General features: G+C 34.0%; 1 protein-coding gene across 2 annotated transcripts in view; it reads right to left on the bottom strand.

The window, feature by feature from the left end:
* Window positions 1-16300, bottom strand: part of LOC124532697 (carboxypeptidase D-like) — a 39173-nt gene extending 22873 nt beyond the window's left edge. Inside the window, exons 1-8 of one of the 2 annotated variants that reach the window (XM_047107722.1) lie at window positions 15647-16300; window positions 10833-11074; window positions 10030-10199; window positions 9065-9261; window positions 7708-7820; window positions 7158-7255; window positions 3346-3582; window positions 2519-2713 (exon numbers count right to left, since the gene is read on the bottom strand). In XM_047107722.1, coding sequence (XP_046963678.1) covers window positions 2519-2713; window positions 3346-3582; window positions 7158-7255; window positions 7708-7820; window positions 9065-9261; window positions 10030-10199; window positions 10833-11074; window positions 15647-16090 — 1696 coding nt within the window. In that variant the 5' untranslated portion in view covers window positions 16091-16300. The remainder of the gene's footprint in view (window positions 1-2518; window positions 2714-3345; window positions 3583-7157; window positions 7256-7707; window positions 7821-9064; window positions 9262-10029; window positions 10200-10832; window positions 11075-15646) is intronic. The other variant, XM_047107723.1, reaches the window with a different exon arrangement.
* Between the last annotated feature and the right edge of the window lie 528 nt (window positions 16301-16828).

Raw genomic sequence — 16828 nt, 5'->3', positions numbered from 1 at the left:
CGAAATAAAGGAAATGATGTCAAAGCGTGATAAAGCTAAAGCTCGCCTTAGAAAATGGTCGTCTGATGATAACTTGGACCGGTACAGATTACTGCGAAACCGATGCAACAAATTATGTCGTGAAGCGAAGCGTAGATACATCCACGACACTATTCATAATTCTGACAGTAAACAGGTCTGGAATTTCCTAAAAACTTTCGGTGTTGGTAAAGTTCCCGTTTCTGGTGACAATTTAGTGGATCTCAATGCTTTAAATTCACATTTTTCTACATCCCCTATTGTTTTGGACGATGTAATTAAATCAAATACTATTTCGGACTTGTCCAAACATGTATTACCGCAATGTTCTTCTTTCTCTCTTCAGCCAGTTACCGAAGATGATGTAAAGAAACATGTATCATCGATTAAATCAGCTGCAGTTGGTAGTGATTCGATTTGTTCCAGAATGATTCTCCCTATTCTCTCTGAGCTCCTTCCTGTCCTGACGCATCTGTATAATTACTCCATATATACCTGCACTTTTCCGTCAGTATGGAAAAATGCTCACATTATCCCTCTACCTAAAATACCTAACCCTAGTTCTCCTTCACACTATAGACCAATTTCAATCCTCCCTTTCCTTTCTAAAGTTTTGGAACATATCATTCACGAACAGTTGGCGTTTTACCTCGTGTCTAATCGTCTCCTGAGCCCTTGGCAGTCTGGTTTTCGAGCTGGTCACAGCACGGTTACAGCGCTTCTAAAGGTTACGGAGGACATTCGATACGCTATGGAGAATCGTCAACTTACTGTAGTTGTATTGCTTGATTTTAGCAATGCATTTAACTCGGTAGATCATGATGTTCTTTTATGCGTTTTACGATCTTTAAACGTGTCATCCTCTGCGTGTATCTGGTTTGAATCATATCTTCGAGGACGCTCGCAGTGCATTCAGTTGGGTGAATTAAGCTCAAATTGGAGTGCGCTTAATTCGGGCGTTCCTCAAGGCAGTGTGCTATCCCCTCTTTTATTTTCTGTCTTCATTAATACTATATCAGCGGTAATTTCTTCTAAGTTTCACCTTTATGCAGATGATCTACAATTGTATCGCCACTTTAGTGTTGTGGATGTTACTACGGCTATTACTGGTATAAACGAAGACCTCAAACGGATTCACAATTGGGCTAACAGTTTTGGCCTTGTCGTGAATCCCGCAAAATCGCAGGCATTAATTGTTGGAAGTCGGTATATGCATAAATGTCTCTCTTTAAATAGCATTCCTCCTTTAGCATATAACGGCATACCAATCAATTATACCGAGCATGCCAAAAATTTGGGTCTTCTTTTCAGTAGTGACCTGTCCTGGTCCAAGCATATCAATGAGGTAAGTAAAAAGATTAATTTCTCCTTTCACTCCCTTAAACCTCTTCAATATTTCCTTCCTACAAAAACAAAAACTCTTCTTGTTCAATCTCTTTTGCTTCCTCTGATAGATTATGCTGATTCCTGTTTTCTTGACGCTACTGAAGAACTGCTTGATAAACTTGAGAGGCTACAAAATTTATGCATCCGCTTCATTTTTGGTCTACGCAAATTTGATCATGTCTCTAGATTCCGAGCTGAACTCAAGTGGCTTCCTATACGTCTTCGCAGGGATACTCACGTTCTATGTCTCCTTTATAATATACTTTTTAATCCCTTATATCCCAATTACCTTCGAGAACGTTTCAAGTTCTTGCATCCTCCAGGTTCTCCTTGCCGTCCTAATGTCCAGCTCCTACTACAAATCCCTTCTCATAATTCTAATTTTTACACCTCCGCTTTCACAGTGCATGCAGCGCGTTTGTGGAACGCTCTGCCGTGCACGATTCGCACTTCTAATTCAATTCACATTTTTAAAAAAAAGTTAAAAGAGCATTTCTTATCAGTCTCCTAATTTTGGCATATGTATTTATATGTATGTATATTATATGCATTTATATATGTAAACTTTAATGTATTATATATATATTTTTAGTTATTTTTAGTTTAGTATTTGTTTTAGTTTTATTTTGTAATTGTAAACTCTTGCCTGTCTACCTTTCACTGTTCTGTCTATTCTCACTCTTCTGGGTATGCTGGAAGAAATCTCTTATAGGGATAAGCATACCTTTTAAATTTTGCTTTCCTGTGACTTATATATTTGTATCTGTACTGTATCTGGCAAATTTTAATAAACTGTTAAATAAATAAATAAAATAATAAATATGAGACAACATCACATACTTGACTCTGATCCCAAAGTAGCTGAAGCACTTGTGTTATGGAAATCAGAAGTAACGATACCACAAACATCCAGACCCAAGACAACATAGAAAACTAATGGTAATCTACATCGACTCGGCCGGGAATCGAACCCGGGACCTCAGAGTGGCGTACCCATGAAAACCGGTGTACACACCACTCGACCATGGAGGTCATCATAGGTCATCATCTAGTTGAACTCGTTTTTCTAATATTAGTATAGATCATATAAAATGCAAAATCTAAAGCCACTCACTGACTCTCGCCATCTCATATCCATCTGGATTCATACTCGGCATCAGGTGGACCCTGGTGTTGTTGAGGATCGTCTGCACACGAAGGTCACCGCTCGTGTATTGCTGGCAGAGGTACTTGGCCAGCAGCAACAGCATTTCTCGACCGACGACCTCGTTTCCATGCATGTTCGCTACGTACTTGAATTCTGGCTTGCCTGATGGTGAAAGATTGCAACGTGACAGAACTTATAATCAAACCAAACTTGCTCGATGCAAGTTAAAACGTCGATAGTGCAATGATTTACTAGTGATGTAAAAAGGTTCTATCATGGCCTAGCTTTTGACGTCCTCTCTCCACAAGCTTTAAGCTTAATTGGAGGGGTAAATATTAAATATTGGTATTTTCGTTAAATTGGGCATTGAAAGTGTCTTTTTCTTACCAAAATAGGTTTACTTACTTATGTATGAGGTTTAAAAAATCGTCAGGAAAAGTTTATGCTATAGTTTAAAATATTACACATCAGTCTATATTTATGGTCGACTTTTCCGGAGAAATTACCATTATTTTATCGATGTTAAACAGTAGTAAATACCTTTTGATTCTCAACCTCAACTATTTCCGATCGCGTCGATACTGTGAGATAGAGATAAGAGACAGCGTGTGACCACAACACTTGAGCATTGCAATATCCCCCCCCCCCCTGCACACTTGGTTAGTTCCTCTTTCTTACTCTGTGGGAGACTACTTGGATGATGGAAAAGTCGAAAAGAGATCGACTAATGCAAATAATAACACTATTTATAAGAATACCAAGAAATAAATTTATGGAATCCATATTTTTCTTACCAGGTATATGTCTTCCAGGTTCTCTAGTAATTTCCAGAACGTACAGTTCTCTGTTCTGCACGGATTTGCCAATGCTCGTCAGCCTTGTGATGTCAGGGTATGACTCTGCCAATTTCTGGAGGAACTTTTCCATCTTCACGTAATTGTGGTGGGAGAAGTCCACTGCGGAAAGACCGTCGATGGTGTGACGTGCGAACCTGTTACGCACTCCTGAGATGCCCCGATTTGGACGCGTACCTTGGAATGGCACGACAACTGATGTACTTGAAAGTTTCCTAATCACAGAGTATGCTAGGCTAAATCAAATATCTTTGAATACGAGTCGTTAGCAAGAAGATTAGAGGGTATGTTAATTACTCTGTGGTGATAGTCAGTCAGTGGAATTGTGTAATGCTTAGTAATTTACAGATTTTTAGTAGACAATTTAACACACTTGTTTTTTAAGTTTGTCATAAAAGGGAAGTCCTTTAAATTAAGAAAATTAATGGTTATCCCATGATAAAATAATTAAAAAAAAAATAGAAAATTAAGGAAAATCATATATTAGATAAAGGAAAAGAAAGAAGGGGCAAATCAAAAGTGCGTAACAAGAAATAAAACCACCACCGAAAAATATTATTTATGGAATAAACGTGTCAATCATACATTATGTATAGTACGAAACAACTTAGATGTAGCATCGGCAAAATTCGTAAAACCGATTACTACCGCTTTACACAACCAATAGAAATAGCTTCTCATTCGACCCTATTAGTCTCTATAGATTCTCACGTCAGCTCAACCCGAGAAAGCAAATCGACGACGTGTCAAATTGACGATTATATTAGGTCATATGATATTACAAGTTATTACGTTTGTGTAAAGATCATATTCACATAAGAAATAAATATTGATAATTTGGGATAGCGTACTCAATTCGGGTGTGATCGGTTTTACGAATTTTGCCGATGCTACTTTAAGTTTTGTCGTACTATATTTGTTTAATATTTTTGTTCAATAGCCGTTCGAACCTTAAAATGGCGAGGCCTTAACCCAGCAGTGAGGAATTTACAGACTGTTTTTGTTGTTCAATATTTGTTGCTCAAACTATAGTCTTGATAATGTTCAGATGTGTATTTTCTATACAAACGAACTTTGTGACATATTTTTAATGAATTATTTAATGATAAATTGAACTTAAAAACAGCTTTTGAAACATGTATCTACCTACATAGTTAAGTCTCATTTTTCGACTTAATTTTACTACTTGTACTAGAAAATATAAATTTAATCATATTATAATTATGTTACTATATAATTATACAATAAAAAATAATGATTACGTGACATGAGTCCAAGCTAACTTTAAACAAAAAAAAAATGAATTTATTAAGTTTTGTTTTTGTAAGAACAGAGTAGGTATCGTAGACACCATGCAGGATAATAAAGTTTACCCAACACCATGGTGCTCAAAAGTGTCAGTATTTATTGCTATAAAATGTTTGTTACATTGCTATAAGAAAATCTTATCTAAAAACATAACAAAATTCAGGGAATTAAATAATACAAAAACAAAACAAAAAATATTAAAACTAATTCAGATTATATTAGTAATTTTATTAGATTATTGCTATATAATTGAACAGTTTCGTATAATACTTACATTTTTTACAACATATACATTTATTGAGCAATTAAATTTAATGAGCAAACAATTTATCAAATAATACTCTTATTTTTTATTTACAATGTTTTTGAATAAATTAGTCAAGTTACAATTTTGACTTAAGATAATATAGAAAAAGTCAAAGAAAATAACCTAATAAAAGAAGTTGTGAAAGTTTAAATATTGTTAGTAAAAGCCATAGCTGGGTTATTTGGTAATTATTTACAGAAACAACGACTATAAATACATCAGTAGTTCTATGATTTTAATGATATGGCAATATTATCAATATATTTAATACGGCATGCCATTTGACTGGCAAAAATGAGTCTGAACATTAGAAATATTGATCCTAACCGTTGCCAACGCAACACCTACTTTGGTAACTAAGGTGTTGTCCCTTGGGCTGATATCTACGCTTACTCACTAACTCTACAGATATTATTAAATTAATACCATATTATAATTATAAAATGGCAGTGACGATGATACGATAAAGTCTTAACATTATGTGTTGCCAGCTTTTAACAAATACCAAAAAATATTTGTTTTCATACAAAATTAGTAAATGTACTTAATACAATAAAATGTCTTTTAATTACGTCATAATAAATAAATGTGAAAAAAATGAAACAAGGGTTCTCAATATTAATCATTCTTACTATTTCAAACCTTCAAAAAATGGCGGGAAAATAATGAGGTCTGAGTCTAACTGAGAAACATTTACAATCTATAAAACATATTGAAATTAGTCACTTATAAAGTCTTACTTATTAAAATTCACGATAAAGGTACACTGCGCCACTAATAAAAATGCACATTCTTTGTCCCTTTCGCACTTAAGTGATTATTATGTGTTTGAAAGTGACAGAGACATTAATAAAGATAAAAAAATTGTTGTATTTCATATTAATTATTCAACGTCTTTCGATTAAAATATTATATATAATCTATATCTCATTCTTAAGACTGTTATTTTTTTATTCATGTCTTACACACATGCAGTCCATTAAAAACATTATATTCGAAAATAAGCCTAAATAAATCCTTCATTGGTCTGGAAGAGATCGCTGGAAGCAATAAGTTCGTACGCACTTATTAAATACTTAATTTAATTTTGAGCTAATTTTTTAAATATATTTTTAAATAACTTTTGTGCATTATAATCAATACAATACTATTCTATTTAAATAAATATCATAAATTATATTTACAAACATCCCTTGTTAATTGACGTCATTGTACTAATAATACTGAGTAATTTTTTTTATAAATTGGAATGATGTTTTTTTTTTAAATATAATTTTAAAAAAATTCATTCAGCTAGTTTCAAACATGGTTTATAGACACTTTAATAGATCAAGTTACTAAGCTATTTTTTTAATAATAAATAATTGTATTTTAGTTTCTAAAGATAAAATATCACATAATGATTAAAATTGAATTTAAAAGAAAAAGTTGACGACTTTAAAAGTAATTCTAAAATATATGTTAACTTCAGGCAAGTTATTTTTTTTTTATCTTAAGCCTCTTATATTAAAAACTCTTTGGATAAACGATAAAATTATAATATTCTACCACATCATTAATTATTATTACCAACATAATTAAAGATGGCAGTCACAACCTTTTTTATATATTAAGGATGTCAATTTAGGTAATTTTTATATAGGATTTTAAATTAACATGGTTATTTTTATTATTAAAGTTATTAATTTCGGGATATTTACCATGTTTTTTATTTTTGTTCGGTGGAGCTCGAATTGATACGGTGAGTTTCGTCTGCAAAACACGGGATCGAGTGTCGAGTGTACATAAAATAAATTCAACTAGTGACAATGGTAGGGGTGAAAGTGACAATAGTAGTGGTGACCGGTGTTTACGTAGCAAACGTACGAGAAAGGAGGTAGTTCGATACGGACACCTCTAACATTATCAGCATCTACCCGCACACTTCAGTCTCGTGAACAAGACATTCGTAGACAATGTCGAAATATCGAGCTCCAATTATCAAAAATAAAAAACATGGTAAATATCGCGAAATTAATAACTTTAATAATTTAGGTAATGTTTGTCTAGCCTTACGCTTGCAATATGAGTACGAGAACGAAATGTACAAGAAGCCAGCAGTGTGTGGTGGTGACGGCGGTGTTGTGTCGCGACTTACCGGCGGCGAGCGAGCGCGGCCGACGGTGGACGGTCAGGTTGACGTTGGTCGGCTCCGCCTCGGTCACCGTCACCGTCACTGCTTCGGGGCTCAAGTATCTAGACGAAGAATACAATAATAGTGGTAAAGGCATCTAAACATACCTCTCTTAACTTCTGTTTGAGTAATAAAATTATTCATAGTTTATATTTATTAAAAGACATTATGTTTTGAGTTAACATTAAAAGATTAAATTGAAGACATTAATAGGCTTTAAAAAAATAACGCGGTTTAAATGTAAACATATGTATCTTATCGATGATAAAACCATTTAACTATAATATCAAGAAATCGCGTACATATGTCGATAGAGAATATTTTTCTTATTAATACGCCACCAAAAGTGAAAATCGATCACATGTCAGTTAACGGTATTATAGATATACCACGGCAGTATTTAAATTGGCTCGTGTGTTTTACTCGTGTAATAGATATTATGTTATACTATTGACTTTGAAAAGTTTTCCTTAAATTAATTGTTATTTTGGGCACATATATGTCACATACTCACCCGGGCGCGGAAGCTGTGATGTTGTATTGACCGGGCAGCAACAATCGCCAGTACGCTCCGTATTCCGTTGTTCTGACCGGATGGTTGATACCATCAACTAGTATTTCAGCATTCTATAAATATAATTCGGATTAAATATTAGTTTGAAGAGGTTTTAATGAAATTAGCTAATACAATGATGGATTAACAAAAATATATAATATGATACTCGAAAAAGTTCAATGAATTTGTATTAACCTGAATTACTAATGAAAGCAAGTTGTATACATTTTTAACAATTAGCTGAGCTGTATTAAACTCCCAATAAGTGAAAATCGATTATATTTAATCTACATTTCTGATGGACTATAAAAAAGAAAACCTATGAAACAAAAACGTCTACTCTAAAAAAAATGGCTACTTTATTATTATTGTTTTTGATGTTCTTTATTTCTTTATTTTTTTGCTTTGATAATGAATTTCGAAATTCAATTTTAATATATTATTTACATAAACATATACTATAAGAGAAAAGGCGAACAAACAACGCTAGCAAATTGAAGCGATGTCATTGGTCAAGCATGATTAATCAATTATATTCACTATGGATTTGACAAAATGGCGTTTTGAGCGTCGACAAAACTGTTATCGGAATTTTAGAAGTAAAGAGTTAAGCTATATATAGCCACTATAACAGTGGTCTATTATAAATAAGAATAATATATTGTCACAACATCTAAGCAGTGCACAATAAAGCCGAGATATTAGCAAATCGCATGAAATACCTATATGTATGGTTTGTTTATCTTTATTCCTACATGGATTGGTAGGCTATACATAATCTATATTAATATTATAAATGTGAAAGTAACTCAGTCTGTCTGTGTGTCGCTTTTTCCCTACCAAACCGCTGAACCGATTTTGATGAAATTTGGTATGAAGCAAACTTGAAATCCAAGAAAGGACATAGGCTACTGTTTTGCCTGACATGTGATAACCAACACCTTAAAACTCGAGCGAAACTGCGGATGACTACTATTTTTTTTATGGTATAGGTTGGCGGACGAGCATATGGGCCACCTGATGGTAAGTGGTCACCATCACCCATAGACAATGACGCTGTAAGAAATATTAACTATTCCTTACATCGTCAATGTGCCACCAACCTTGGGAGCTAAGATGTTATGTCCCTTGTGCCTGTAGTTACACTGGCAAACTCACCCTTCAAACCGGAACACAACAATACTGGGTACTGTTATTTGGCGGAAGAATAACTGATGAGTGGGTGGTACCTACCCAGACGGGCTAGCACAAAGCCCTACCACCAAGTATAGTATAAACTACTAGCAGATGAAATACTTGAATCAGGTTTTCTCACCTTTACAGCCTCCCCCGCTTCATCCACAACGAAACCTCGTATTCCAATATTAGTTTGTTCGATAAATGCTAGCAGAGGTTCACGGTTGTCGGCCCAGAACTTGGGCATTTGTTCAGCTAGAGGGTACTTGCAGCAGGATAGTTCGAAAGTCACTTCGAAGCAGTTCGAGTGGAGATAGTTAAAATCTTGCATACCACCTGAAAATGTAACCTTTAGTGGTAAAGTAAAGTAAAGTAACAGCCTGTAAATTTCCCACTGCTGAGATAAGGCCTCCTCTTCCATTAAGGAGAGGGTTTGGAACATATTCCACCACGCTGTTCCAATGCGGGTTGGTGGAATGCACATGTGGCAGAATTTCGATGAAATTAGACACATGCAGGTTTCCTCACGATGTTTTCCTTCACCGTCGAGCATAAGATGAATTATATACACAAATTAAGCACATATATATAGTGGTGCTTGCCTGGGTTTGAACCCGCAATCATCGGTTAAGATGCACGCGTTCAACCACTGGGCCATCTCAGCTCTATTTATTTATATCTTTAGTGGTAACTGACCTTGAAATTGCGCGAGATCTTTGTGTCCAAAAGAGTAGTAAGCAAGTGAAATCGTATAGGACTTAATTCATTTATAAATTAACGATTAAATGTCTATCGTAGTTCTTAGTTACGTTTTGGGACTCTGTTTTTTGTATTAAAAACTTCGTTGGCATATTTGTAATTATCAATATTTTTAAGAAAAAACGATAAGAACTAATAAGACAAATTAATTTTCATATATTACATTGATATTTAAAATGAAAATAATATTAATTTAGATTTTCTTGTGTTAGATATGTTCTCGATTACAAGCGATTTCACATTTTTCCTATCTTCAACCCCAATCGTAAGATTATTTATTTATTAATTTATACCTAGATTAAGTACATAACTAAATGGGTAGTATGGGGTGGTTTGTTTACTTACCTTGGACGGAATACCAAAAAGCGCCATTAGTGAGACCTTCACTAAACTTTTCGGGTTCGCAGGCATCCCCACGCTTCATCACATCGTGTCGAGACGCGTAGACACCGGCGAGATACTTGAACAACTTGTCGTCTGGAGTCCGACTCTCGATGCAACATTCCTGACCAGTGCTGAAATACCGTTATATAAGCACTTGTGGATCGTTAAAGCTATCATTAGCTCAGTATTTTAATTCCCTTTCTTAGTAACTCTTTCTCACAAATTTGCATAGATAGCTTAATTAATCATTATGCATGACCAGCATTGGATTCTGACTTTTTTATTATAACTCAGATTTGGTAAAATGTCAGGAGACCATAGTCTGTATAATCGTGCAGTAAAATCGAGTAACTATGACAATAGTAAAAAATTGATTTGACTGAGATGGCTCAGTGATAATCATCCTTAGCAAAGATCAGGAGTCAAACACTGCTGAGATTCTATGTTTGTGTATGTGTGTGTGTAAAATTGATATCTCGCTCATTCCTGCTCATGCTCATTGTATTCCTGTGTCAATTGTGAGCCAACTTATCCGCACTGAGACAGTGAATTAAGTTCGAAACTTTTACCTCAAGTTAAAGTAGGCCTTTGTCGAGTCAAATAAAGTTAACATTAGATTCAAAGTATTATAGCTATCGTAGAACTAGAATCTACAATTGAAATGTGATATGTTTAAGTCCAATCCAATCCAATTTCCATACTTATGAATATATTAAGATCGTGGAATTGTTAAATTTAGCGGAATAACGTCTAACGGGTTTTACCTGGAGTCATCGTATGGGTAACTGGCGACAATGGCGCCGCCGTGTAAATTGCCAGAGAGCGCGAACTGCTTCGATAGAACCCATTTCATCAGCGCGGCCGTCTCTGGTTGCCGATTGCCGAATAAGTACTCGTCGTCATTTGTTTTATTCTTATCGAACTGATCTGGGAAGTCTCGATTAAGGTCTACGCCTTTCGCGTTGCTTCTTCCGACGTAATGTTTGAGGGATTCGCAGTTTCCTTCCTGTAAAAAAGTATTATATAAATATAATAATGATTACTGCAGTGTACACAGATTTATAGTAACTTAGTTATAATGTTTAGATTTATATTTTGTATAAATATATATTATATTATCTAAGAGTCGAGATGGCCCAGTGGTTAGAACGCGTGCATTTTAACCGATGATTGCGGGTTCAAACCCAGGCAAGCACCGCTGATTCATGTGCTTAATTTGTCTTTATAATTCATCTCGTGCTCAGCGGTAAAGGAAAACATCGTGAGGAAACCTGCATGTGACAAATTTCATAGAAATTCTGCCACATGTCTATTCCACCAACCCGCATTGGAACAGCGTGGTGGAATATGTTCCAAACCTTCTCCTCAAAGGGAGAGGAGGCCTTTAGCACAGCAGTGGGAATTTACAGGCTGTGTTTGTTGATATATTATCCGTGTAATTATGCATCTGTCATCTAGAGTGACATACATCTCAAAAGCGCGGGAAAAGAGAATTATATAAAATAGACGCGGTGAAGACGGTGTGTGTGCACAGTGAGCTGATGTTATTATATGTATATCGACTTTCAATTATTATACTATTATTTTATTATGGGAAAAGCAGATGTGGATGGATATTTTTTAAATTATTTCATAGGCTTTCCTATATCTTTAGGAGTGGGATCAAATGTATAATATTAAAAAGTACCATGCAATTATATGTTTAAACGAAAGATTTATATTCCGTTGTCAAGGTTGCGACGGATATACTATGCATTCCATGAATGTTATGAAGCTCCGTAACTGTAACCGATACGATCGTATATGCGAAATACAAATCAATCTGATTCAAACAGATTTACATCCTACAAACAGGTACCACCCACTCATCAGTTATTCTTCCGCCAAATAACAGTACTCAGTATTGTTGTGTTCCGGTTTTAGGGGTGAGTGAGTCAGTGTAACTACAGGTCCAAGGGCAGTAACATCTTAGTTCCCAAGGTTGGTGGCACATTGACGATGTAAATATTAGTTAATATTTCTTACAGAATCATTGTCTATGGGTGATGGTGACCACTTACCATCAGGTGGCCGATATACTCGTCCGCCAACCTATACCATAAAAAATAGTAGTCATCCGCAGTTTCGCTCAAGTTTTAGGGTTTTTGTTGTCACATATCAGGCAAAAAAAGTAGCCTATGTCCATTCTTGGAGCTCAAATTTGCTTCAACCAAATTTCATTACATTCGGTTATTGAAATAAAAATAGAAATATACATAGAAAAAAATGGAACTATCCGAAACAATCGGATAATCCAAAATATTTTTATATCAGATCCGAAATTGCATATCCATGATATCTCTTATGCATACCATAATTTGATGGCACATATAGTCAGATACGACCAGAGCTCCAGCGCAGTATCAAGAGCTTTACGTGCTTATCGCCTATTAAACTAACTGTAAAATTCCGAGCGGCTATTGAGATTTATTTCTAGAAAATTCCAATATTTTTTTATTGACTGCTAGTTGTCGCCCGCGCCTTTGCTCGCGTTTTTGGCAATTAGTTTTTTTATGTTGAGTAAAAAAATTGTCTATGCCCTTTCTTGGAGTTCAACTTTGATTCACTCTCATCATCATCAAATTCATAGGTTTGGTAATGAAAGAGCGACAGAAAGACAGAGTTACTTTAACATATATAACAGAAGCATACAGTGGCAGTGCAAGATCGAATTTTAATATGGGCAAGATACAGTTTGCGAGGCCCTTGTTTTTTTTTTACAGGTCTCTGATCCCAATGTTATGTTGTACTTTTTCAAATTTCGGACGCGAGGATCTTTGTACCGCGAGGCCGTGGGAGGTGGCCCACAACACCCACGCCTTACACCGCCTCTGGATATATAGATTGTACCGAAGTTTGGATACATCTAGAATGGTGAAATCTGCCTGTCCGTTGTAAACATTAATAGTACATATTGGAGCCCTGGTCTATGATAAAATACTAAGCAATATATTTTCCATTATAGTTTACACTTACGAATGTCGTATCCAACATAGAACATTGTGGTTTTCGTGTTTGCTTTAAATATTAGTTAAGTAAATAGAACTACGATCATTGTACGCACGAAATATAAAAAAATAACATTAAGTTCAGTAAACTTGAAACTCAATGTCAAAGGGTGACTGCAAAAATTATGATGTAAATTGAGATCTATCAATTAAGATTTCCTAATAATTATCGCTAAGAACCTCCTTTTTTTCGAGTCGGTTAAAGCACTAAAACCTTCGTCTGAATATAACAAATACTTTTCTGAAAACCGCATCCAAATGGCTTTAGCCAAACGCGAGATAATCGAGAACAAACATACCAACATACATACATACAAACAATCGAATTGAGAACCTCCTTTTTTTAATGTCGGTTAAATACATACTTACTCCTAAAAGTTCTTCAGAAATTACATTAAGTTACCTAATTGCAATAAATCTCAACACATGATATGAGTGTTTTTACTAAAATAGGATTAAATTATGTATATTAATATGAAAGTAACTCTGTCAAAGACAGACATGTCTGTCGTTCCTTCACGACCAAACCGCTGAACAGAATTCGATGGAATTTGGTATGAAGCAAACTTGAACTCCAAGAAGACTATATTTTTGCCTTTTTTTATGGTATAGGTTGGCGGACGAGCATATGGGCCACCTGATGGTAAGTGGTCACCATCGCCCATAGACAATGACGCTGGAAGAAATATTAACTATTCCTTACATCGTCAATGTGCCACCAACCTTGGGAACTAAGATGTTATGTCCCTTGTGCCTGACACATGACAAGCAACACCTCAAACGCGAGGGAAGCCGCAGGCGGCTACTAGTCATTTATGTAAATTGAATATAGAAAATAATTTCTCCTTCAACTAGATGTTACACAATACATATTCTAAACTGGTTTACTTTTTAACGAATACCGGATCACGCGCTCGTGACGTTTTGATAAAATATATAAAGAATTTAATAATAAGTGAGTGTATTCAATGAATGTAGAAAGTAATCGAGATATTATTTTGCAGCGAGACAGTCTATGAGTCGCTTTTTGTATGAGTTAAAAATATTTAATCGTCCACTTATATGTTTTGTATTTTCGAGATTAGTGCAAAAATTGTAAAAAAATCGTAATTCGTTGCGTAAAATTCCGATTATTTCGGTTTATTCCCGGTTCAGATTTCGTTAATTCGATATGAATTGATATTTGTAACAAGGTTAACTTTAGATGTAGAGATGCTACCTTCTGAATGGGAGAGAGTTTACATTTAACTAGAGTGAATTTACAGGCGATTTGGATGGATATTTTTAGACACTTCCATTTATTGTAAATCCGTAAATTTTAAGTTGATTCTGAGCTTAAACTATATGGTGAATAGTGCATCTTAGAGTCTGTAATACTTATCATGTCTCCTGCGCTGTTTACTCCATTGACTGTCTGCGTTAAGACAATAACATGACTACATACAAATCATGTATGAAGTTGACAAATTTCTGTATTGTAGTTAAGTACTTTTATTTTAAATAACAATTGTGATTCCAATTTGAATATGAGAGCTACTCATGATAAAGAAACTTTTTATAAAATTAATTATGTAATGTGGTTTTATAGTAATTATATCATAATATAATACGACAAAAACAGGTCTTTTATTAAAATAAAATATTATTATGTCATAAGAATTTTTATTTTTGGAAGTTAATATTATTTTTATTGTAATGTCTTTTTTTTGATGTCATATTCCCCAATGATGAGAAATATTAAGCACCGAAGAACAACTTTTTTTATATGATGTGTGTTTGAGCCTGGCAGCTTTATTATTATTTACTTGTATAAATATTTGTTTAAGCACATTAAAGTAAGATTTTATATTCCCATTTAGTTTCTGATAATAATTAAATTCTTTTTTTTTATTTTGACTATAATGTTCGTTTTCTACTAGGTACTAGAAAAATAAGGCATTCATGCTAGAAAATTAAAGCATTAAATATGTACTTTCCAATACACATTTATTATTCATTTTGTTTATGTTCAAGGTCCAGTTATATGATATCAATAAATTTATTGACTTGTTTACATATGCGCAGAGAAATGCAATGATAGCATTTATTATATTTTGCAAACACTTGCAGTAACCTCGTTATCAATTACAGGTCCTTGGTCTTTGACAATTGATATGATATTAATTAATAATAATATGTTGCTAACTACAATTTTCCTATGTATCTGTATATACTTTTGAGTGAAAAACATAGTTGAAACTAAAAAAATTTAAACAAATTAAGGTTTTTTTCGTGTTTCAATAAGGTTATCTTAATTTATAAACAATGGTTTTTTGATATAACTTTTGTCATTTTAGGGGAATCCCATTTTATGTTAATAGTTTAATATAAGGAAAATTATTAGCTGTTTAAAATAAAACTTTAATAAATAAATTACAATTGTAATAATCAAGATTTTGCTCATTTTTAAATTAAGAATTTAAATAAGCTAAACCAACTTGTATCTGAAAATGGAACCATAAAATTGAAATAAAAAAAAAACTTTGACCAACCTTACTCGCTTCAAAACCATCAGGATTCAGAGATGGCATCAAATGAATATCGGTGCTGTTCACCAACTTTGTAATCCTGTCGTCTTTACCATAGTTTAAGAGTAAATATTGAGCCAAGTAAACAACCAACTCTCGGCCGACAGATTCGTCACCGTGCATATTTGCGACATATTTAAATGATGGTCTTTCTGGATGTATTTGTTTCACACCTTCACTTATTTGTATCACAAGAAGTCGGCGTCCTTCTACGGACTTTCCGATCGAGTACACTTTAGCGAGTTCCGGGTACGAGGCCTCCAGTTTATTAAATAAAGTCACCAGGTCATCATATCTTGTGTACTTCGGAGGATTAAGAAAAGACTCATCATCTTCTTCTATAGAGCGTGGCACGCATTCACTTATTAGAAGAGTAAATATTACAAACATAAACTTAGGCGAAAACATCGTGCGTGTTTACTTTCATTCAGTAGTTAAACAACTTCAGAATGTTCATGAAGAAACAAGTCACTTAATATCCACTACAAACATTATTCGTAAATGTGATACAGTACAATTTTTAAATTATCAGATAAGAAAGAAATAGGAAAGTTGATTCACACCCTACAGCTGATGGTGACGACTTGACGATTCCGAGTAAGACTGACGAGACAGATATTTGTGTTGCCAGCATAATTATTCCAGCACGATTATAAAATCATTTTTTGAAGTGCAACTTAGGATGAATCGATGCGATTCGAGAATCGATAGGTGGACGAGAAATCATCTTAAGAGTGTAACTTTAAGACTGCGCTAGGTGAGAGAAGAAAGATATATTATATTTAAGTAATTTTTTTTCTGACTAAATATCATTATTTTGTTCTCAAATATAAATAGACTAGTAGAGCTAGATACTTAATATGTAATTTATCAAATAAGCTAGAAGGAGCAATCTTCGATGATGAACCAATTGATTTTACTGTATCTTAATTCAAAATTTTTAAAAAAGGATTAAAAAAATAACATTTAAGAAATAACGTTTATGTGACATCACATGATAAGTGTGCGCATTTTATTTATGTTTCAGTACAAGAACTTAAACTAATCAAACAACACTTATTTTAAAACAATTAACCCATATTAACACCGTCATTTTTTTAAAAGAAAACAACACAACATATATATTTAAACTTATACTGTGATAGC

Source organism: Vanessa cardui, chromosome 10 (assembly GCF_905220365.1).
Source record: "Vanessa cardui chromosome 10, ilVanCard2.1, whole genome shotgun sequence".
In the NCBI taxonomy this organism is placed as follows: Eukaryota; Metazoa; Arthropoda; class Insecta; order Lepidoptera; family Nymphalidae; genus Vanessa; species Vanessa cardui.
The sequence above is the reverse complement of the archived record's forward strand: the minus strand, read 5'-3'. Positions and strand labels throughout refer to the sequence as shown.